Source organism: Apostichopus japonicus, chromosome 3 (genome assembly GCF_037975245.1).
Source record: "Apostichopus japonicus isolate 1M-3 chromosome 3, ASM3797524v1, whole genome shotgun sequence".
NCBI classification, from domain to species: domain Eukaryota; kingdom Metazoa; phylum Echinodermata; class Holothuroidea; order Aspidochirotida; family Stichopodidae; genus Apostichopus; species Apostichopus japonicus.
The window spans coordinates 18,302,935-18,326,808 of NC_092563.1; the positions used below are offsets into that span (position 1 = coordinate 18,302,935).

Below are 23,874 nucleotides of genomic sequence, written 5' to 3' on the forward strand. Positions count from 1 at the left end.
TTTTGAAATACCTTCGAGAATACAAAATAGTTAAATGAATTGAATTAAGGTAAATGTTAACTCTATTAAGATACCTCACTTCTGGGTCATTGCTCACTTTTCTAATTCCTTCTGAATATAACCATACACCACATTAACCTTACTCATACTTTTCTGGTGTTTCCCCCAACTCTCATATTACCCCCCCCCCCCTCACCCATTATCAGTAATCTCTCCTTCCATTGAGAACAGGATCCTTACATCTTTTCCCTTCCCGCTGTAGTACTTGATTCCACTCTGAACGCAAGCATCGTCCAGACACACCGGTACGACTTGATCCAAGTAACCGTCCGCATCTGGGCGAGTGAAGAAAAAAACATGCAAGAGACACGTTAACAGGAAAGCAAAGAACAAATTTTCTCTGCTTAGAATATGAAAACTGTTTAATGAAACACAAAACTGCTTTACTCAGTACATGGATACACCATTATATTATCATTAATATGTTACCTGTGTACCGACTCAGAACCAGTTTGCCTGCAGGTTTATGCATGCAGACAGGGTTAAGTTAGGTCCTGCAGGCGCTAATTTCCTCTTGGGCGCAAAAATTGCTAGTTTCATCCAAGGATTATTTCTAGTTCCTATTGACGCCAGTTGGATCACTGAGCACCCGGGTACCAAGTTAGGGTCCGGTCAGCCCCTCCCTGGGGACATATCAGATTTTCTTGGTTACATAAAAACTCTGAGAAATGACTTAAGTTCAACTGGACAAAGCATCTAGCGTACATGGGGGTTCTTCTCATCCCATTGTGCACATGCCTTGGTTGATTTGCAAATATTGAAAGGAAGACACTCACCTATATCCACAAACGTTGAGATACCGATGTAGCCGTCACGTTTCAGGAAATGGGAATCTCGGAACTGCCAGGTTATCAGACCATCATCGGCCTCTGTTACGTTCCAAGTTTCGTAGACCAATCCTTTCCCGTTATCCGATGTGATGAACAGGTGCGTGTTCATGTCACTGTTTAGATTGATGAATGCGTAATTGACAGGTGCGAGATTTCTTTCGGAACTTTTCACCAGTCTCTCTTCAAAACCGTCTTCTTTGCTACAAGGTAAAAGATCAAACAGAAACTTGTGTTATTTGTTTCAACAAACTGGAAACTTGCCAAAAACACAATTTTCGTAAGTTTGACTACAGTGTCAATCCCATTGTACACGTCAATTAATAAAGAAAAATTTGTCACCAGCACACTGATGGGGGAATTGAGAACAATTTTGTCCTATAAATGCAAATGTAATGTACTTTCGGATGAGAGAACACAGTTGAGACACATATGTACTGTGTATGTAACGCTTCAATAAATGCTTGTCGCCAAGCGCTTACTACTACCTTCACTAAAACGCAGTTGATCTGAATATGCAATAAATTACATCACAGAAAATACTTGCAAATGATTAGGTAACATATCTGACATGAACTCCCAAAAAAAAAAAAAATGCAAATCACAAAATGAATATTTGGAGATGGGTAAGTGTAATTTAAGCCCTGGAAAGTGGAAACTAACAGTTTTGTGAAACTTGTGACTATATACAACAATAAACAAACTACAGATAAGATGACAAATTTATTCTTCTTTCAATGCAATGGCCAGTATTGTAAACTGTGAAGACTCAAGTCACCAAATTTTAAAAGTGAAGGTAATACTTAAACAAGTTGGTCAACTTTTCCCCATAGTGATAATACAGTGACTCAAGTCCACGACTTGACTCTAGATAGGAAAATCACTGGCGGTGACTTGAGTCGACCTTAACATGAAATGACTTGATATTTATTACAGCTCTGGCAATGGCATTGCGACTCCCTGCTGGTAATTGTCACTAATACTTACTTCTTGAAAACCCAAAACTTCAAGTCTCCATTCTTCGTGGCGCCAAAGACGTCGGCGACCATGTCATAATTATAACTGGAAAAAATTAAAAGAAACCTCTATTAATTACATATATTATAAAATATATATATTTTCCCTAGTAAAGAAACTCTCACATTTGGTAGTTTCATAATTAAAATTTAGTTTCTTCTATGCAAATTTTATCAGGAGTGTGTTAATGATTTGACATATATGCTAATGAGATTTAAACATTCAAGATTAAGAATGATCCTGAAAAGTGGAAAACTTACTCAGCGACTAAAGGTTGGTTTAAAAGTTGATCTGACACTAGTATAGGATCACCTGGAAAAAAAAGCAAAACAAAACAAACAAATGCAGGAGATAAAAAGGGGTGGGGGACACAATCATCCTTAAGAATTACAGATAAACTAGAGAGACCAGAAGGGGAGGAGGAGGAGGAGGAGGAGGAGGAGGAGGAGGAGGAGGAGGAGGAGGAGGAGGAGGAGGAGGAGGAGGAGGAGGAGGAGGAGGAGGAGGAGGAGGAGGAGGAGGAGGAGGAGGAAGAGGAGGAGGAGGAGGAGGAGGAGGAGGAGGAGGAGGAGGAGGAGGAGGAGGAGGAGGAGGAGGAGGAGGAGGAGGAGGAGGAGGAGGAGGAGGAGGAGGAGAAAGAGACAAGAATATGAGGAAATTTGGTATTGTAAATACCAACATGGAGGATAATGCTCCTTGTTTTTTTTCTTTTGGTAATACAAAATTGTCAGTAATAAGAGGCATATTCAAATGGCTGCTCAAAATGTTGGGAATTATTTTTTTACCATTTGGAAGAGCATTTCAGATGGGATCACCGTGGATTTCTCATGAATGATAAACCCCACCTTACTTAAAGCCTGCAAGGGCTCAAAACCCAGAACCTCCCAGATGCTATGTGTAATTGCTTCTAATGCCACTCAACCATAGTGCTGCATTTTAAAAACTTAAAACTTACTTAAAACTTGTGGCTTGTCTGTAGCAGGCAATGTCCTTCCAGAACAATTCTACTTTATTTATGTAAACAAATTACAAAACAAACAATTTTAGACTAGAAAATGTTAAGCAAGCACTTTAGAGCAAAGAAATACTTGATTCACCTAATGAAGTGACAAAATACTTACCAAACTCTAATTTATCATTTCCTGCATGCATATATGCTGCAATGCTCTCGAGGTCATCGTCGTCGGTCAAAATTATGACCAGTAAATCGGTTATTTTGTCCCCGGTGAAGTCTGACGGTGTAACACTAACTATGGTGTTATTGGGCCTGTTACAACGATGATAAAGATAAACAGAAAAAATAGTATCGTTCAGTACAGTATAAACTAAAATTTAAAAATAGTTACTTTAAATCACATCAATTTGTTTTTGCAAATACCAAACAATTAACAAAAGAGAAAAAGGGCTACTCATTCTCACATTTCTGAATCAAACAGTTGAAAACTTGGTACAAGTAATAAGCACTTATTCAAAATGTTTGATAGAACAATGAGAATATGACAGTCTACAGAACTGTTAGACAAAAGTTACAAACCAAGGAGCAATTCATTGTGGTGCACTACACAATAGGCCTTCATTATTATGGGCAACTTTTGCAAGTTTATTACACTTTGACATACAGTGTAAGTGTGTAACACATGCATGAGATAACAGTACACTTTAACTGGACTTACCAACTAACTTTGGGTTTTTTATCTGGTGCATACCACTGTTTACCGCTATCACTTTTAGACTGAACAGTGACTTCATGTTCTATAACGAGAAAACAAAAAACAAAAACAAACGATTAAACCCGTGTTGAGTAATCATAAAATTTGAACACTTGATTTCTACCTGGCAAACTTGTGGTTCATAAAAGGATGTCATCATAGTATTTGTGTACCTGTTTTGACGGCTCTGCATTACACCTCATGTAAAATAATATCGTTCCTTTGTTTAAAAATTGCAATTAGATCTTTGTATTTTACAACCACAACCTCTATGAAAGTCTCAGTATGTGTTTGCCAAATTTAAACTTCAACCTTTCCAGCTAACTGCACTAATAGCTCAGTGAAAAATGACACTGTTCTATGCAACTTCCATATCAATATTCATTATTTTTATTGAGTTATCTGTGGTTAAAAATTTTGAGCTGAATAAAATTTGCCAGATTTATTAACAAGTCCGTAGATTCTACAATCTTCAACCAAAATTTGCACGCCCCGCCTAACAGATCATGCACCAATCAAATCTCTTTGTTTTGTTTCCGACCATTAGGCCTAGGACTACTTTCACTTTTGTGGCTAGCCTGTGTTAGTTCCCTTCTCTTTTAGTATATTTCTTTCGGTCTACTCTTACTGATGTAGCTTGCAAAATTGCCTCAATTCCTTCCATTGCAATGAAAAAACAGGTATTTTCAGACATTTCCTCCATGGGATTGGGTAAAAAGTAGATGATATAAGTATATATAGGTTACATTTGTGAAATGAACATGCTGATATGAGCGGTTGCAGTGATTTTACGGTAAATCTTTCGCGCCATAAGGTCAACAGAAAAATAAGTTTTTTCCTTTTGATTGCGACAGCTTTTCTCCATTAAACACACCTGGTCAGAGTGCATTTAGAATAAGAAACATTGAATCTGCTTCAGTTGTGGATTAGTCTTATCATAAAACTGATTTCATCCATGGTTTTATTATATTTCACTAGGAATGAGATACTAAATTGTTAAGGCCTTAAATCAATCTTAGCACTTGAAACAAAGACAAATTGCCCTAACTTTATGTGTGTTCAAGTTTACTTTACAATTTCATTGAATGGGTGTGAGAATTCATTTAAAAGAGCTTATAAATTACAAAAAAATATTTCCTACTTTACTGTATCAATTCAATTTGAGCCATTTTCCCCCTAACCTTTGCTCAGCTGCTTATAAAAGAAAGTATGGGTCAAGTTATCCATCTGCCTGGAGATTAAAGTGACACATTCTCTTCTCCACCCTGCTGCTGGAAACACATGGAGGATGTGATTCCTTGTTTTTCCCTAGCTGCTGGACGAATAGGCTAGCCGGTTAAGCATTAACTTTAACCTAGAGAAGCCTTGCCAGCTAGCCTACACTACTGTGTACATCACTCTCGTTGATGTATAGCCTGAACCTAATAATTTCTGGTTCTACTATTAATATTCACAACTTTTATCTCTATGAGACAAGAGAACTTACAGAAGATTTGATAATTGCATGTTACGAAGCTTTAAGAAAAAAAGCAATTACAATGAAATAATGATGGTCTTTGGCCTTGAGCAATTTGTAGCACAATGGGTACCAATGTAAAGTATACGAACCGTTATCTGAAATAATAAATAAATCAGGTGACCCGTCTCCGTTATAGTCCCCAAATGCCGCAATTGTTCCGAAATTGTCATCACCTAAATAAATATCTGTAGAATCTACAAGTGTTATCTTCCCTGGGAACAATTCCTGTCCCCTTGTCCATCCATAAAGGAGGAAAACGTAGGCAAGAATAAATAACTTCATTTGTTTGTCTGAGTTGTTCCTGTTCGACGTAAAAAGTGAAAATTATGACGTTATTTGCTCTTTTTGGCACACACAGCATGGAACGCCAATTGTGTGTTACAAGATTAGGGAAAATATGTAAATTATTTCAGGAGAAGTATTCAGCACAAAAATTTGTTCATTGTCATTGTTCACCTTAGAACAATGATTGAGTATTCCATTGGGTATTCCATTGAGTATTCCATTGGGTATTCCATACCCATAGGCGTACGAGGCGGGGGGGGGGGGGGCAGGGGGGAGGGGGAGGGGGAGGGGACTGCCCCCTAAATGTTCAAGCGGACAAGAAATTCGGGAAAAAGTCCTGAAAAATTCGGGCAGCCTAAGAGGAGAAAAAAAATATATATATAAATATGCAGTAGCTTGCCCGAATCTTTTTCAAATTTTTGCCCGTAATTCTGTGGAGAGCGTTTTGTGACATTAATATTAATATAGGCCTAATGATTTTCTTTATTTAGCATCATGATGCCAGAATATTTCCGTGTAACACCAACGTAAGCGCAGCTCATCTGGGCTACCACCCTTTTTGCACTATCGCCCAAAATTATTAACAAGGAATGCTGCTCACAATCGTGGTGTCATGACATTCTTCTTCTAATTTACCAAATTTTTGGGGAAGTGTTAATTTCTAAAACGTGGGATTATAAAATAAAGAATGTTTAGATGCAACTTGCAAGGCCTCAGAAGTGCCATTTCCGGCAATCTGAGAGGCATTTTTTGCAAAAAAAATCATGGTACGCTACGCGCCAACCGATGGTGGCGCTCCGCTTAGATAGTGTCACAGGAACTTTCGGGCACAAAAGTGTTTGCCCCCCACACTGACATGGTCCCGTAGGCCTATGTCCATACCCTATTGTGGAACTCTAAGATCATTAATGCTATGAAGAACTGAATGAGTAAATTTGAAGAAAACGTCACAGTAAATATGTGTCTCTTACAGCTGGTTAGGAGTTAATTATACTAAGCATTTAAAAGATATTCTTGAAATCTGTTTATCCCTTTTTGGATGAACCTTAATGCCATTGATACGTTGCATCATGTGTGTTGAATATTTTCATTTGCGCAACAGTAACACGACGCATGCAGACTGTCTGATTTGTGAATGAACATTACTTTAGAATTGTAATATTTTCACATAATTTGTTGCGTGATCCTTCGCATATTAAACTTACCTTGTTCTCACCTGTTTCCTAACTAAGCTTATTTTTGTGTTTCAGAATATCTAAAAGGTGCACAGGTAAACTTACGCTGGTTTCTTAAAGGATGCGACGAATGCAGTATGCATTGTTTGTTACCTTTCTCGGCCATTTGGCTAACTGATCATATGTAATATATCTATGCCCTTTCTCAGGGAACCTGTCATGCACAGTTGACGATGATCACAATCTCGATACAAGGGGACTGGAGTTGGGAGTGAAGGGCCGTTAAATTATCGTGCCCATATTCTAGCTGTCTTGAGTGACTTTTCCTTAAAAATGTCGATCCCTTCACGCCATTTTGGTTATAATCATATATTGGCAAGCCTTAAAATGTATTCTTATTTTTCGTATAATACAATAGAACTACCAAAAAGAAGTGAGGTTATATTACAATAATAGAAGTGAAGTAAACATTCTACCTACAATTTCTTAAAACATAATCTTAAAATGTCCAAAATTTGAAACTAAACACTAGTTCGTCTTTGAGTTTTGTTACCGTTCTGTGGCATTTCCGCACAGTCGATGTTTATGAAAAGGGTTACTGACTATATTTGTTTAAAATTGTTTAACAATGAGTTTCAAATAATGTCAAGATAATGTGAAAATGTATTTATTCATTGATTCTTCAGCAGTCAATAACTCGATTTTTTGTGCATATTTGGTACAATTTACTTTGCAATATTGTTCGAGTTTTTCGTAAAGAAGCTGACATTGAAATAGCTCGGCCGTAGCTCTGCGTTAACCCCACCAATTGCTTATGAGGGTGAACAAGGCCTAATACAAGGCTCATTTCACTGACGAAGTAGGAACGTTTTAGAAAAAAAAATTATTTCTTGACCACAAATAACCCAAAACGTTTAACCGAATTTGACATAGCGGGAAAAGTACAGTGAACCTACAACATGCTGAATAGGAAGGTCTCATCTCTTTTCATGTACAGTTCAATTCCGGCCTCTCAAACCCCTCCATAACTCAATATTTGAATGCAATAAAAACACCAACTTTAAGTAAGTTGTCCGTGTGTCCCCTGTTGTGGTACACTATTGATGTGTTATATATATTGTCGTTTTGGTTAGTGTCTGATGTCAATGGCTGCTAGCTTCCAGCAGGCATGTTGTTGTCTGCTGCCAGTAGAGCTGTTAATTGCTGCTAGCTTGTTTATTTCATAACAAGTTGGAAACACCATAATAACATAACTACAAATATTACGTTTGAATGAGTGTTGAACGGTTTAGCAACATGAGAGGCGTTTTCATACACTTTGTGTTGGGTCTCTGGATAATGCAATCTGTAGATAGTAGAAATACATCGAAACCCAACATAGTAATCATGTTAATGGACGACGTAAGTCTTATCTTAAATTATGGGAGCTTGCCGTGGACAGCAGCCTAGGCTAGTCTAAAGTCTAAAGAAAGGCTTCACTAGGTTATGCCCATAGCCTACTACACAATTTAGTGAGCTATAGGCCATACAGTACAGGATGGTACTTCACTGGGGAGGCCATTGGCATGACATCAAAATCGACTCATGCAGAGGTGTCGAGCTCTAGGTCGGGCCCAGGGGCTTATCCCCCTCACTACACTCTCCTTTCGTCTGGCCGAGACACATTAATGAATGATACAAGGAGTCTGACACGACATAACATGCACCTTACAAGATGAGATGATGGGCAGTAGGACATGACCCATGAATGGCATAATTCAAAGATTGTGGCAAATCCTCCAGTTAACATATTTCATGTTGTTCATACTATAAATATACAGAATAAATAAGGAAAACTTCACCAGTGAATATGAAAAAAAAAAACAATATCGAAAGTGAAATAGTGGTAGCCTAGTGATTCATTTTTCTTTATGGGGAAAAAAAAGGCATTCTGAGAAAAGAGCTTTTTCTTTAATCTAACTGCCTGTGTGCTTAATGCCAAAAAGTTTCTCATTGGTGCAATGAAAGGAGAAAAAAGAGCACACATGTTCACATGGTATCAATCATCAGAAAATAGGACTGGCATTTGGTATAACCATTTACCTTAAAACTGGGAATTATCTTGTTCATTGCTTTGAAAGTTTTACAATTTAGAAGACAGAACAGCAAATACCATCTGTGATAAGGGGAAGGTTTGTCAAAAATTTGCTATCTGGGTCAAGCTTGACTATAATCAGGTGAATATGCAAAGTCAACATTATACCAATGATTGTGTGAATAGCTGAAAACGGAGTGGCAGTAACATCATTCAGAGAGTTGGCATAGATGTGATATCAATTTGTCAAGCCCAATAATTTAGGACTTTAATAAATCATGTTTGTTGGTAGTCTGAAGATCAACAAATGTAACCTGTGTCTCATTAAATATATTTTGTGCTTTATTTTTCTTTCATAAAGTCATGTTCTGCATGAATTGAAATTAAAAATTTAGGTTTTAGAATTTTTTTTTTGTACTACTGGCATCGGAGTACTGTAACTATAGAATACAGGGCCACTCTATGATTCTATCTGAGCATCCGGATGCTCAGTCCCCAGTACGTATGTGAGTAAAAAATGTCAAAGTCCAAGTTCTTTCTTTTTGAGTGGATGCGCAGATGCTTGGATGCAGGGTCAAAAATTTCCTAACTCCTTTCCTAGTACTTCTGTGGTGGATGCGCGGATGCGGAGTCAAAATGAAATACGTTATGGAATTTTAGAGGGCGTCATACATGTACGGACATGTGCAGACACACCGCGCATCCGGATGCTGGGAAGAGTTAATGGTTTCCCTGTATTCTATAATTGTACCCTGGCATCGATTTCACTGAAAAGTTGAATATGTTTTAGAAAATTAGGACTTTAATAAATCATTTTGTTGGTAGAATGGAGATCAGCAAATGGAACTAGTTTTTCCTTAAAGACATTTTTTGCTTTATTTTTTCTTCTGTAAAGACAGTTTCTGCATAAATTGATATTATATGTTGAGATTTTAGAAATATTTTGTACAACTGGCATCAGTTCCACTGAAATTCTTTTGTTGAAAAAATGACAAAAAAGAGAGAAAAGAAAAGTTAAATTTTTACCCCTTTGTTGCAATATGAGATCACACATTACATAAAATTTTAGCATTCCTATGACATGACTTGTTGATCATACAGAACCTCCCGAAGGGAACAAGCAAATAACTTTGCCTTTTTTCGAGAGAATTAATCATCACATGTTTCATCACTCTATAGTTATATCGAAGATTGAATGATTTTATGTCTTCTCCCAAGCATTTAACTAATTTTCTTTTGAGATTACAGATTTTTAGAGAACATATAAAGCAGGTGTTGAATAATTTAAAGTTGGAAATGGATTAATCATTTGGTGAAGTATAATTACTCCCGGTAAGTATACTCAATATGTTGTTCTACTTTTTCAGATGGGTTGGGGTGATTTAGGAGTTTTTGGTCATCCAGCTAAGGAAACACCATTCTTAGACAAGATGGCATCGGAAGGGGCACTTATGACAGACTTTTACGCTGGAAATCCACTTTGCTCACCTTGTAAGTATGAAGCTGTTCATCTTAGTAAGCTTGACATGTTTTTGTATATATATATACAAGGCTCGTCTTTTCTCTTCTAATGTAATCTTGAGGAAAGTAGGTATTGGTTATAAAAATGGGATTCAATTTCAGAGGTGATGTTTTGTGCTGTACTGATCATTTCTCAAGCTGTCACCTTAAAACTGTGCTGTTATAAACAAAAGGGCAACTTGAATAAATGTATCTAAGCTTACTATTTCAAGAGAGGCCATGCATTAGTTTGAACAGCTTTCTCATGCTCCTTCAAAAATTACCTCACAGTTGTCCAGTCATGTTTTGTGCTTTTAATTTTCTTTCAAACAAATGTCTCAATGACTTTTGTAAAAGTCAATCTGGAGGGACTATGTGATGGAATAAATGAAATTTTTATGTTGTCCTTAAATTGCTCCTTCAGCAAGAGCAGCTTTTCTGACCGGACGTCTCCCAATAAGAAATGGCTTCTACTCTTCAAATGCACATGCTCGTAACGCCTATACCCCACAGAGGATCGTTGGGGGCATTTCAGATAGCGAAATATTGATTCCGGAAATCCTCGGGAAAGCAGGATATTAGAGCAAGATCATAGGGAAGTGGTAAGATCTCTCTTATTTATGGCAAAAACATTTCAAGAAAACTGGAATTTATAAGGTTTACAGTATTTACCCTCAAAATAATGTAGAAATTAGTCAACTAATGGACACAAGCTCAAATTGTAATGTGAACTTTATATCCGCTGTAAAAGTAGTTACACCCACAGAGAGATGTTTTATTGAATTCTTTTGTAATAATCCGGAATGGATGGGAATAATTACCAAGGCTCAGAGACTCTAGAAAAGTACTTTTGAAAATTAGCAAGTTTTAGGATACTCAAAATTTGTGACCAATACTGATGGTGATGGTAACCCATGGTTACCATTTTATACTGGTATAGATTCAAATGACTTGTGATGCAAGCACAGTTTCAATAAAGCTATTTCATTCTGTATTTTATGGTGTTTCTGCATTATCATCATTATATTTGTAATCCGTGTCCATTTTTTTGCTATGATTCTTTTCCTTTCGTAACTTTAGGCATTTAGGACACCAAGAACAGTACTTACCACTCAATCACGGTTTTGATGAATTCTTTGGTTCGACCAACTGCCACCCGGGGCCGTTCAATGACAAGAGTAAACCAAACATTCCAGTCTTTCGTGATAGCGAAATGATCGGCAGGTACTACGAAGAATTTGAGATCAACCACGAAACGGGGGAATCAAACATGACACAGCTGTTCATTGAGGTATTTTAGGCTGACATATTTGTTCCTTTCGTTTAGATTGTAGTAGAAAGTTTACTTCCATCCTCTCTGTGATCTGTTTGAAATTACCTACATAATTATGCACTTTCCCATCTACCTAAACTACAAGACTGGAAATGTGTTAGCACTGAGCCTCCTTCATAACACTTCCTTGAAGAACTGTCTATTAACTTGTATTTATTAAACCTATGGTCTGTATCTGCTGTTTAAACTTTAATTTGTTTATTTGTTTATTTATTTGTTTTATCACAACGAAATTACAATGTGAAAGGAATTAATTTACAGCAGTTTAATTAATTTACAGCAGTTTAAATTTGTATGGTTTTATGCAAATTCTACCTGCAAAGAATAACATTTGAATAATTTCTTGGAGATGGATCTGGTATGATTGGTTATCCTACTAAGTAGGTATAAAAGTTATTTAAATTGATTCAGGGAAACTGAACACCATTAAAGTGTGTAAGCTCATTTCAGTAACGTATATTAATCTAGTCCTGCACTGCAGGTTGCTTTGCAGGGCTCCACCCCCAAATGCAAATAAAGTCTCCATAAAGTTAAGTATTTGGCTGCTGAGTTTCTGTTATGCATGTTATTGTTGTTACTTGCTATTAAAGTCAGCAGATATGGAACTTTGGACTGGAATAGAGTGGATGAGGGGGGGGGGGTGGGTGGATGCAAAAGAGATGGGGGGAGGACACAATCATCAGGGTTCACTATCAGACGAAATAAGACATAAAAACTAGGAGTTCTTTTGGGTGTATCTCTCTCTCTGATCAAGCATTTTAGTTAAAAAATAGAGCCATAAATGCTGGTCTACCAAAAATAGTGATTTAGGGAATGGACCTTGTAGCTCAAATCAGAATACTTAATAATAGGATTGTTGTTATAAATCTTAAGCTGTTCACTGGTTCAGATATTTTGAAATATTTTTTTACAATTTCAATTTTTCCCCCTGATATGACAGGAAGGTCTGAAATTTATCGATGAACAACACACAGCCGGTAACCCATTCTTCCTTTACTGGACACCAGACGCCACCCATCTACCACTCTACGCCTCCAATGCCTTCCTGGGCCAAAGTCAGCGGGGCCTCTACGGCGATGCAGTCATGGAACTGGACAGTGGCGTCGGGAGGATACTGGACAGATTGAGAGATTTGGAGATTGCTAATAATACCTTTGTCTTTTTCTTGTCTGATAACGGGGCAGCAACGTATGCCAAGTCTAATGGTAAGCTCAATCACAACAGCTGTTTATATGTGTCTGGTTGCCCCCCCACCCCCCTCCTCCCAAACAAAAAATGAACAATTCACATGCAGGTGGGGACCTTTGTATCAGTGAGTTCATTTCAGTACAGATACATTATAGTGATCTATAGATTACAACCTCAGAGTGGTTGACTATGTTTGTCGTAATATATCAGCCTGTTCAAGGGTGAAAGGTCACATGAGTTTGTGGTGGATCACGGGATGGGATAGGGAGTTGTAAGAACATAGTTGTTCACAAGTATAAAACTGGGTTGTGACAGTTGGGTCTCGTTCTGAATTAATATTTAATAGTCTGTTCTATAAAAATTGGTTTTTGCTAACCTGCAGGAGCTGTGCCTCACATGACTCGTTAAGGCTTGTTCCCCTCCCCCCACCCCCAGACACTATGGGTCTTGTTTAGTTGGGACAATGTGCGACAGGCTTTGGTATTATTTTCATTTAGTTTTGGGAGTGATTTTCTTGAAAACTGCTGTACTGCATATGATGGCATCAGAATAGGTGTGGTCAATGTTGACTACTGAACCAGGAAAGAAATTTAGTGAACTGAGTGTTGTATATAGTTATGAGAAAATTGTCTTAGAAACGTCTTCTGAGAGGTTTGCATGAAAGCTGTCTTTTTACTGTTGTCTGTGTTATGATTAAAAACCAGTATCTGTCAAAATGTGTTTGTTCCACTCGCAGGTGGAAGTGTCGGCCCGTTTCTCTGCGGAAAGGAGACCACCTACGAAGGTGGCATGAGGGAGCCCTCTATTGCTTGGTGGCCGGGAAAAATCAAACCAGGCATAGTAAGGCAAACAATGGCTCTTTCGATAAGTTTTTAAGAATGGGGTGTGGATGAATAAGAGAAGTGTAATCAGATTGCCGTCCATAAAATTTATGGGGAGGGTTGATAAAGTGCAGCTCTATTTTGAGATGTGATCATATGGAAAAAGTCATCAGTTCTAGTTTTAATTTGGAATTATTATTAAGGCTTTGCTAGAATTGCTAAAAGTTTTCAGAAGTAATATGCTCCAAATAATGGCTCAAACATTCAGAAAAATTAAAATTAGACTATTAAATGTAGCTGAATGAAAATGCTTTGAGAGTGGCAGTAAACAGATGTGACCAGATATCTCCCATTTCCAGGGGGAGTGGGGGGGGGGGGGAGAGGGTGGATCACTCTATCACACAGCTGGTAACAGTTTGTCTGAGTTGCTGTTTCTCTTTGCCTCCTTAGGTCTCCCATCAACTCGGGTCCATAATGGATTTGTTTACTACTGCTGTCGAGTTGGCAGGCCTGAATATTCCCCAAGACAGGGTCATTGACGGAAAGAGCCTCCTCCCTGCTCTCCTGAAGCAGCAGGTGGATCCAGAGAAAGCCATCTTTTATTACCGTGGCAACGAGATGATGGCTGTCCGTCAAGGCTTGTACAAGGCTCACTACTGGACCTGGACTAACTTTTACAGCGAGTTTAAACATGTAAGCATAATTTGAATGCACGTTCAATTCCCCCCCCCCCCTCCCCCCAAAAATGTCACTACGTAGCCTGGTGGTCCATCCTACCTTGCATGGATCACTGTTAGTGTTGGATGATACTAAAAGCATTCACAATCCAATAGCATTTGTCAAAAATCAAAATTACCCTCTTTTATTATACAAAGCAGGTTTATCAAAATTACGTTTTGACAAATTGCTATCAACCAGACCTGATGGGGTCAGGGGAGGTGGATGAGTGGAGCGGCTGTGGTCATTGAGCCGGTCAGGGGAAATTTGGCAAAGAAACAGGTAGTTTCAGTTTCATAATGTACGTCAGGAAAAAATGAAGACTTGGTGAGTGGGGGGGGGTCTGGGGGGGCTGGTGCCGTTGATGTTCCTGCTTCAAACTGTGTCATGTGAATCCAAAGGTTAGGTTGGGAGAATAAATTGCATCTGTATGTAGGTGAGACTCAAAGGAAACAAAGCCAAATATTAGAAAAAATTCAAGTGAAAAATCTGCTCAAAATTAATATACAAACTGGCTGTATAATAAGTAGCAACAATTTTTTTTATTTTTTATAATTAAATCCATTGGAACCTGGGTCATATAATCACATTGAATTTCTTATCTTGAAGCTGTCAGGATTGTAAATGAATATAATTTTGAATTTTACTAACAGGGCACGGATTTTTGTCCTGGCCAAAATGTGAGCGGTGTTATGACTCATCAACAGACGAATCGCACGGATTCTCCTCTCCTGTTCAATCTTGGTCTGGATCCCGGTGAGAAATATCCTGTATCGTGAGTATTTCTTCGCTTGAAAACGTGATATGTTCAAAATAAAAAGGATGCCACTTCCTTATTGATGTCCTAAACAGTTTAAAGGACAAGTTAAAAGGACAAGAAATTAGATGTATATCTTCCAGGTGGTATATTAGGGGAAGAGCTATAGGTTCCGTGAGAGCGTGGTGGTCAATTGGCTAAGGCGTCGGACTTGTGATCCATGGATTGCTGGTTCGATTCCTGCCTAGTTCATAACGTTGTGTCCTTGGGCAAGATGCTTTATCTCACTTGCCTCTCTCCACCCAGGGGTTAAATGGGTACCTGTGAGGTAACCCGTCATTGGGCGCAGTATATAACTGCTGCCGACTGGAGGGATTGTCTCTGGGACAAGTTATCATTGACATGGGGTAATATAACGTCTGTAAAGCGCTTTGAGACCTATCGCTGGTATAAAGCGCTATATAAAAATCAAATATTATTATTATTATTATTATAGATTCATTAAATATCAAAAGTGCAATCATTCTGTTCTTGAAAAAAAACAGTTGTTTTGCATCCATATTTTTGTCTAATTTTTGTCTTTTTTGATTAGATTTTTCATATAGTAGCTTTAACATTGACCTGTACTAAGTTATTTGATAACTACGCAAGTGTAATTGTAACATGTTAATTCATATCAAGCACTTAATTCGTCTATGGCGGTGTTCTCTAAACAGATGTTTTAAGAATACAAGTTAAACTGATCCGATTTCAGTATGCAAAATGGTAAAATTGGTAATAAAAAATACACATTATGCAAAGATGTTTGACTGTGTCTGAATGTAGAAACTTGCTATCTGCAGTATTTTGTGTTGAATGAAATAACTGAACTGAACAACAAAATCACAAGGAAAGATGCAAACTTTGAATTATTTTCCGAAAAGAGAATAATTAGTAATTCTGATTATTTATGACTGGTTTGATAAAAAATACCCATAAAGATAAATATCTATAAATAGGACTGTAAGAATGTGACAAATGCCGTTAATCTGACTTAGTTTCGAATGAGGTGTAACAGAAGTGTTAGACACCACCATCGATCCCAGAAAATACACACACAGCTTGCTACCTTCGGTAATTAGACACTAGTATACAGTCAGTACATACAGCTGCGGTCAATACCCACAGCACAGTATACAAACGATACAGCGATGGACATCTCAGGTCCAGCTAAAGATAACAAGGTATCACGTTTCATTACGGTCTGCATTTTGTAGGGACAAGCAGAGGGCGGCACGCGCTTTGGGGCGAGTCTTCAATGCCGTTAAATTAAAATGAAAATTGTTCTGTTAGTGAGTTTCAGCTAAAATATCTGTAACTTATGAAGCAACTTTGAAAACAGATATTGGTATATCTTTTCAAAACAAATTTCTAACCATATTTCATCTGGCTTTTGATTTTTCCAGGAACTCTTCTCGGATTTTCAAGGTGGTGATACCATCCCTGCAAAGTGTTGTTGATAATCATAAGAAAGGCCTGAAGCCTGGAGTTCCTCAGCTAAATTACTGCGATACAGCTGTCATGGTGAGCTCCTACTCAAAGATGGGTTTTTATAAAGGTCTTTGTAGGAGATTGATGGCAGGGGTGGGGATTTATGAGGGTGAGGGTAGGAGGGGGGGTGGGGAGTATATGGAGGATAGTAAGGATTGAAAGGTATTTGTTTGTTACCTTTGAACTGCTTTGAGTTGGAAGCCATGGAAATTTGTAGCAAAAATCCAGAATGGTCATTTGATTTCCTTCTGAAATGCTTCTTTAAGTAGGAAGCCATGGAAGTCAGGAGGGGCAATCGCACTTTCCCTTTCAATAACCAGTTAACTGTCCAAAGATGGGTGGGGGGGAAAGGGGGGCTTTCCAGAAAAAAAATAAGTTAACCGTCAAAGTTGACTGGGCAAACTCTACTTCTAACAAGAGATTCCAGTATTTAGTTTTTTGTTTTACTGCTTTTATTTCTGGAGGGGGAGGGGGAGGGGTGGGAGGGGTGAGCCCCCTTGTCCTTCCCCTTGCAGATGCCACTGTTGGAAGCTCTGCCATTGTGCAGCTCCTGTGCTTTCTCCTATATCTGCAACCTCTCCCCTCCCCCCACACATAAGTGGTTGCACCTCTGGTTCTGATACTTTTACTGTATTTCACCCCACCCCACCCCTTTTTAGCCTTTTAGTTTCTATTCTTCCCATTCCAAAGGTCAATGCAAACCTCAGATTCTGTCTCAAATTTATGGTTCATTTTGTCTGCCCTTTCTGTGACAATTAGCTTCATGAGGAGTAAAATGACATTGACATGCATTTACATTTTTAGAATTGGGCGCCGCCAGGTTGCGAGAAGATAAACAAATGTCTGCCGATTCCAGAGTCCAAACCGTACAAGTGCGGCTGGGGTCACTGAAGTCATCAAGCACAACAAGCATAAAGTAAGATTTATATTGAATCTCCTGTCTCTGTAGGGTGATATGAAACTAGTAAGGTTTGATGTAAATTTTGATTCAAGTTTATTTTATTTTTCTTTCTTTTTCTTACCATTTCTGTGCTTTCTACCAGAGTATGTTTGATATTTGTGAGCATCTATTATGAATAATTTCTTTTTTTGGTTTCTTAGGCAAAATATGCACTGGCCACATCCAATAGTCTTTCAAATCAATGTGGATGTATGATTAATATTTTTTTGGTCATTCCAGTTTGACTCCCATGGCAGCTTTCCTGATCTATGATCTAAAGAACCATAAGTGGCATATTTCAGCATTCTTCAGATATTTTTTATATTTTTATTTTTTATAAAAGAAGAGAAGAATGAAAATGAATGAAATAATCATAATTTACCTTAAAGGGGATTGTTGACTTCATTTTGATAAAATTTTCCTAGCAATATATTTAAACTAAAATCCCATACCAATGGTTTATAAATTTGTCAAGTTTTAATTCAAATAGTGAAGGAACAAGTACAAAGGACCCCATCCCCCCCCCCTTCTAAAATATAATAGAGTCATTGTACTTTGTCCCTGAAGAAGTACACACTGGAATATGGTTGAATTGCACATTTGAAGGCCCAAGGTATTTCAAAATAACAGTTGATATTTGAAGGTCGGAAAAGAGGTCAAGCTAAGAAACAATAACTGTGTGTTCGATTTTCCAAATTAATGACTCAACATTCAAGGTAACAGATATCATACTATTATTAAGATACAGTAAATAAAATTTAAATATATATATATATATATAACATAAATTATGAAATTTAAACTAGTAAATTGATAAGCTAATATTAATAGAGGTGTTAACAATTTTTTATACTTTCCAAGTTTCATATTTTGCCAATAGAGTATTTCCACCAACGACATTCCGATATCTTTATTTTGCACTGTTTGATTTCTTCGTAATTCGTTAATTGTAGTAATTCCCAGGATTTGTTGCATTAATTGGATGTAACTGTTATGTAGATGACTAGGACCTGCCTTTTGCTGTTAACCATTCTCCACCGATAGAATGCAATATTACGGGATATATATTTTTGACATCCAGACTGTTTCCATTTTATGAGGCTGTTTTATGTTTAAGGTATACATTTTAGCAATATTTACCGCCAACAATATTACTCTCATATGGAGGGTGGTTTTGGTATTAATTGTTCGGGGGATATCTAATTTGTTAATGCAGGAGCTTCAATTTGTAGATGTTATTATGCATGTAGCAAATTGTTATTTTTGTAGCATTGAAACAACTATAATAAACTACTCTATGCGAGTAAAATGTTTTCATTATTCAATGTCATTATCTAACCTGGCACTGACAGTAAGTTTGTTGATGGTAGCAGTGGCATAGCAAGGAACAACCCTGCCTCGGGACAGCAATAGAAATGGACCCCAAGGAAAGTCTACATACACCCAAGATTCGATCACCCAAGATGGGCTTGTTTGTGCTTGGGTGAGAAAAGTTTTGATATTTCGGACTTCTAGATCACTCAGGCTACCGTAATTCAGGCTAAAGTATTTCAGACATACATGAATATCATCTCCTCATCTTAAAACTTGTCTTCAGCCGATTGGTGGTCATATTTTTGGACCCTTGACCAGCCCCACTTTGAGCCTGAGAGATCGCACCAGCCTAGTTACACTGCTTGGTATTGGAGTAATGTAACATACTTGAGGTTCAAACAGCCAATACATTTGTTGGGAAATGGTCACTCATTCTTCAAGTAAAATCCTTCTTGTCACTCATCGCACCCTTTCATCGTAAAAAGAATAAAATGTTGTAATTTATAAATCTCCTCGGTGTCTGATCCAAAAGTTTGGGATGAAGAACCCATGGGGGAAGGTAGGGTTTGGTTTGAAAACTTTGGAGCAAACTTTAGCCTACTAAAGTTTTACAGAATAGCTTATGATGTCAAGTCTAGGGGTCTCCAGAATTTGAAGTTTTTCCCTCTCACTGTTGGGGTCCATGTTCAAGGATTTAGTGTAGGACCTGACAATATGCAGGACTGCAGTATTCAGTTTACTAGGAGGTGGAAATCGTTTGCTCTCTTTAATTTAAAGTGTTGGCACTGAAACGAACACCAGTGTTGAATTATGTTGGGAACTTGAATAGGTTTGCTTCAAAGGTGTGGGAGGGTCAAATCTAAATTTCTCCAACTGATAAAAGTATGAAGGAGCATGAATCTTTATAGAATGACCAGAGGGAAATCAAGGATTGTATAAGGTAAGGGAAAAAAATTCCCCCCAAGTGAACTATCCCCCCCCCCCAAATGATGATGGGATATGGTTGGGATGATTTATCTTTCGCAAACGTCACTGTTACGTCATTTGGCAAAACTCATCTCTCCAGTGCGGAAAATAACCAAATTTACCAGATGACGAAACCCATTATAAAATTAAGCACACTTGGCCAAATGATGTCATATTTATACTTGATAAAGTCCTGTATGTGGTGAAATACTAAAACTGATATCTTCCAAATGGAATCAGATTTTACATAGCTGTTTGGAGAATTCCTCACAGGTATCTCGCTAACAGTGCCCAAGGAGAATGGGCCGGGTTCGCTTTTCCCACGTACATACATAAATTTGAGAAGTGACGCAAAAACGAAAAAGAAGTCCAAAGAAGAAGAAGAGTTAACATTTGGGTTGCTTTTATTTCACATCATCCTAGTTTATTGACTGTTAGTTTTCAAAAGATTCTGGATTTGCTCAGACTACAAGCAGTCTATAAGACTGATCAACCTAAAAAAAAACTAAAAAAAAAACGAAACAAAATTTTTAATTATTAAACCACCTGTCTAAAACTTTGACCAATCCACTCTCAAAATATGAAACCCCTAATTTTACAGTCATAATAGTTTTACAATCATACAAATCACATAAGTACTACACAGCAAATTTGTTTGACAAAAAAACAACATGAGGAGGAAAGTAATAGAAGAAATAAGAATGCCAAGAAAATGTTGTTCATATTATTTCATAAGAATACAAATTATTGAGGCATTAATAAACTGCTGCTATGCATATGAATTCCTTTGCAATACCCCACCTGCTCCTCCACCCCAATAGCTCCCCCCCTCTACCCTTCTTTCTAAACTTTACTTTAATAATTCTCTTGAAGTAATCATAAACATTTTACAATGATAAAATATTGTTTCAATAATTTCCAAAGCCACCTTAAATATTAAAGTACTACAGAATATTAATTATAAAAAAAAACAACATGCAAAAACACAAGACAATGTCTGGTTATATCTAAATTCAAAACCGGGTAACTGGAAGAAGATTAAAAAAACCAACAGAACAAATCTACCCATTCAAAAGCCTTGGTGAAATGTTTCCCCGTAAGAAAACAGAGGAAGATAGAAGAGATAAGAATATACATTGCTCTTAATAATACGAACTGGGACTGAACGTTGGAAGTATCGGCACAGGTTTCATTCATGTATTAATTCAATTATTACGAAATTAAACAAAGAAATGTAAAAATTGTGTACACGACAATTTGAACATAAACAAATTAGGAGATAGTCCAACATGCAACAGACAAACTGTTCACCTTGAGGGTCAGTCAACCTGAACTCTCCATGCAATTTTTTTGAACTTTTCATGCATTTTGGAATATAAAAAAAAAATGAAAAGGGTCCAAAAAAATTGAAGAGGCCAAAACAATAAAGAGAAGCAACAGATTATGGAAGTTGGTCATATTTTGTCATTTTTTTTACATTTTTTTTAGTGAGATTAGGAAACAATACCTCTTCAAAGTATTCTTAGAAGTGAATGGGACAAGCAGGAAACTTCCTTTTATAGCATTTTGCTGTATATTTCACCTTTACAGTCAAGGCAGGGTAGAAAAATTTAAGGATAATAATTTTAGCTTATGCGTTCAATCTTTTGGTAAGTCTTCATGAGGAGGTGGGAAAAAATGAAAAAAAAAAAAAAAAAAAAAAATGAAAGAAATTTGGCCAGCTAGCAAGCAGAAATGTGTCAATTGGTCATTTTTGGAAGGGTTTGGCCTTCAATACGTGTGAAGTGGTCATTCAGTAGGAAAGCGGTAACAACTAAAAGCATGTCCATTGCAGCTCAACTTGGTCGTCAACTCCCAAGTTCTGTTTATGATTGTTGCACCTGTCCATTTTTGGAAACAATTCTGTTCTGTTTAATACTAACGACTTCCAATGAATCGTCGATAGCAGTTTTTACCCCTCATTTTTTTTTTTATCCTTCAGTGGATTTACATGTTGAGAATGTTCAAGACATATCCTTGACCTTAATGTGAATATGTATACGGAAAAGTTCCCAAATTCTGTATGGGCAATGAATTTTTATAAGGGGAGAAAAAAGAAATTGATATTTCAAATTCAGTAAGAAATTAAGGCTACATGCTTGAATCCGACAACTGTAATAATCTCTATGAGAATTATACTGCTCTTTTCTCTCCACGTTAGGAATGATCATCCCTCTCAATTCTAATTTTCATTCGACAGAAAGCTTTCCAACCCTCAAAATGCTCTTCTCCTTGAGGACATTCACAGCCAAGTCGGGGCCCCGGGGCTAGCACGTCAGTGGGCCTTCATTGCGAAGTCTTCATTGATCTTTAAGTACATAATGACAATGACAATACATTGCTCTTAATCCTGTATTTTCCTAGTCCCCTTAATTGACATGGGCCATGTGACTGACGCCCCCTCCTTGATAATTCTCAGCTGCTGCTGACCATGAACCTTGACTTGCTCTCATAGACATCTCCGATCAGTTCTAATGTGGGGAGATCGGTCCCAGTTATTACTGTCAAATGCAATCTTCATCTTGCCAGGGGTGTTCGGGTAGAGAGGCCAAACTGGCTTTATTAAATGAAAATCATCTCAATAGCGTTCATAGGACACATAAAATACATCTCTGATTCTCCAAACTATTTTCCCTCTCAAATCCACAAATCTAACATTTGTTCCAAATTGATCCTTTTTTTAACTTGATACCTTTCAATTGCTTATACTTACATGTGCTACTAGATATTTACAGCAATGAATGTTATTTTGTTAATAATCTAAGCTAAACCATTTGACATTTCCGTTTCTCTATAAATGTACATGTTACAAAGCATTGTCCTATAATTTCTGTAATTAATTTTTTCTTCGGTAAAAGTCCATTGGACGGTTTGCTTCGGTTTGCAGCTTTTACCTACGTATTGGACTCGCTAGTTATCATATCACCCTCTCTTCCTCCCCACTTGCTGGAGGGCTAGGTCCATACTAGGGTCCCTAGTGATACCAATCAGGTATCACATGACCACTGTTAGGATTCACACTGATGGACAAAGCTGACATCCACAAGATGGGTAGGTTCCAGGGACCCTATAACCTGCAGCAAGGGAAAAAGACAGCAATATGAAAATATAAATAAAATGTGATCTTTGCCTACACATTATGATATATAAAGGAAATACCATACCATGTAAAAAGGGAGTAGGGTGTTACACTATTTACCTGAAACTTTTTTCAAACTTTAGAGGTCAATTGTGCAATGGTGAGGGATATTTAGGCAATATTTAGCTCTAACCTCAAGGTTGTGCTAATTAAAGACTCATAACTTTTTTTTATTGGTGAGATTGAAAATGAGCAACACGGGGAGCGGGTTGGGGATTTATACCTGTAAGCAGTGTTCTCATTCTTCTGTATATAAAACCCCCAAAACTGAACCACATTCACCCACCAACGGAGAAGTGACACCCCCACCCCCTCCCTCCCTTTGTGTATGCCACTGAGCCTACCCTGCACATTCCTCAATCTAGGCATAATGAAATTTTGATTCTTTCTGGCCCTTTGCTACAACTTGTATTCTTGTCGACAGCTGGCTCCCTTAGAAACTTAATTGAGAACCTCTAATTAAGCAAATTCCAGAACAACAGAATAAGGGCAATATTTATAAAACGTGCGACTCAAAAGTTCCACACAGTAAATGTAATTGAATCTTTTGGTCAAAATTTAACAAAGAGAGATAAGAAATGCACTTACTTGTCACTTTAGAAAGAGAACAGAAATATAGGTCATCAGTATTGCCCTCCCCCATGCCTCCACCCCTCCCCCCACCTAAATAATTTAAGAAGTCAAAATAATGATCATCTTCAAAATCCAAGAAGCATTTTGATAACCTTTGTTCTCACTGGGACATCTTATTTCCATCTTAAAACTCTTAAATGTCTGGATATAACTTACAGTAAAGTATTTTTTCACATTACAAGCAATTTTTGGAGATCTTAATACTGGGGGTAGGGGGGGGGAGGATAATACTGATGAGCTTTGAGACTGTACTTACCTTAGTTAATTATGAAGAACATGCAAATCACACCAAACATAGAACATGCAGGATGGACACCACGAAGCTGGAACC

The 23,874-nt window shown here is 37.5% G+C and overlaps 4 protein-coding genes across 7 annotated transcripts in view; 2 read left to right on the plus strand and 2 right to left on the minus strand.

Moving 5' to 3' along the window:
- The window catches only part of LOC139965301 (T-cell immunomodulatory protein-like), a 14,926-nt gene extending 9,469 nt beyond the window's left edge, over positions 1-5,457 (minus strand). For all 3 annotated transcript variants that reach the window (XR_011792218.1, XR_011792219.1, XM_071967513.1), the window contains exons 1-7: positions 5,222-5,457; positions 3,578-3,656; positions 3,026-3,171; positions 2,165-2,216; positions 1,875-1,949; positions 837-1,090; positions 241-335 (exon numbers count right to left, since the gene is read on the minus strand). Coding sequence is in view for 1 of the 3 variants with exons in the window: in XM_071967513.1 (XP_071823614.1) it covers positions 241-335; positions 837-1,090; positions 1,875-1,949; positions 2,165-2,216; positions 3,026-3,171; positions 3,578-3,656; positions 5,222-5,414 (894 nt within the window). In the remaining 2 variants the exon portion in view is untranslated. The remainder of the gene's footprint in view (positions 1-240; positions 336-836; positions 1,091-1,874; positions 1,950-2,164; positions 2,217-3,025; positions 3,172-3,577; positions 3,657-5,221) is intronic.
- Positions 5,458-7,798: 2,341 nt separating this feature from the next.
- Positions 7,799-21,444, plus strand: LOC139965315 (N-acetylgalactosamine-6-sulfatase-like). The gene is made up of 10 exons (XM_071967550.1): positions 7,799-7,993; positions 10,034-10,157; positions 10,591-10,768; positions 11,247-11,457; positions 12,440-12,704; positions 13,424-13,527; positions 13,959-14,201; positions 14,879-15,000; positions 16,428-16,545; positions 17,317-21,444. The coding sequence occupies exons 1-3, from the start codon at positions 7,865-7,867 to the stop codon at positions 10,746-10,748; spliced, it is 411 nt and encodes a 136-aa protein (XP_071823651.1). The 5' UTR covers positions 7,799-7,864; the 3' UTR covers positions 10,749-10,768; positions 11,247-11,457; positions 12,440-12,704; positions 13,424-13,527; positions 13,959-14,201; positions 14,879-15,000; positions 16,428-16,545; positions 17,317-21,444.
- LOC139965583 (N-acetylgalactosamine-6-sulfatase-like) lies at positions 10,970-17,403 on the plus strand. The gene is made up of 8 exons (XM_071968108.1): positions 10,970-11,010; positions 11,247-11,457; positions 12,440-12,704; positions 13,424-13,527; positions 13,959-14,201; positions 14,879-15,000; positions 16,428-16,545; positions 17,317-17,403. The coding sequence occupies exons 1-8, from the start codon at positions 10,970-10,972 to the stop codon at positions 17,401-17,403; spliced, it is 1,191 nt and encodes a 396-aa protein (XP_071824209.1).
- Positions 20,119-23,874, minus strand: part of LOC139965308 (copine-3-like) — a 105,909-nt gene continuing 102,153 nt past the window's right edge. For both annotated transcript variants that reach the window (XR_011792220.1, XM_071967529.1), the window contains one exon: positions 20,119-22,845. Coding sequence is in view for 1 of the 2 variants with exons in the window: in XM_071967529.1 (XP_071823630.1) it covers positions 22,839-22,845 (7 nt within the window). In the remaining variant the exon portion in view is untranslated. The remainder of the gene's footprint in view (positions 22,846-23,874) is intronic.

Coding starts and splice junctions, on each gene's coding strand:
- LOC139965583 (XM_071968108.1), top strand. CDS start 10,970: ATGGATGGGAATAATTACCAAGGCTCAGAGACTCTAGAAAA. Junction 11,011..11,246: donor GGCTCAGAGACTCTAGAAAA/GTACTTTTGAAA, acceptor TCGTAACTTTAG/GCATTTAGGACACCAAGAAC. Junction 13,528..13,958: donor GAAAAATCAAACCAGGCATA/GTAAGGCAAACA, acceptor TTGCCTCCTTAG/GTCTCCCATCAACTCGGGTC.
- LOC139965315 (XM_071967550.1), top strand. CDS start 7,865: ATGAGTGTTGAACGGTTTAGCAACATGAGAGGCGTTTTCATACACTTT. Junction 7,994..10,033: donor TAATCATGTTAATGGACGAC/GTAAGTCTTATC, acceptor CTACTTTTTCAG/ATGGGTTGGGGTGATTTAGG. Junction 10,158..10,590: donor AAATCCACTTTGCTCACCTT/GTAAGTATGAAG, acceptor TTGCTCCTTCAG/CAAGAGCAGCTTTTCTGACC.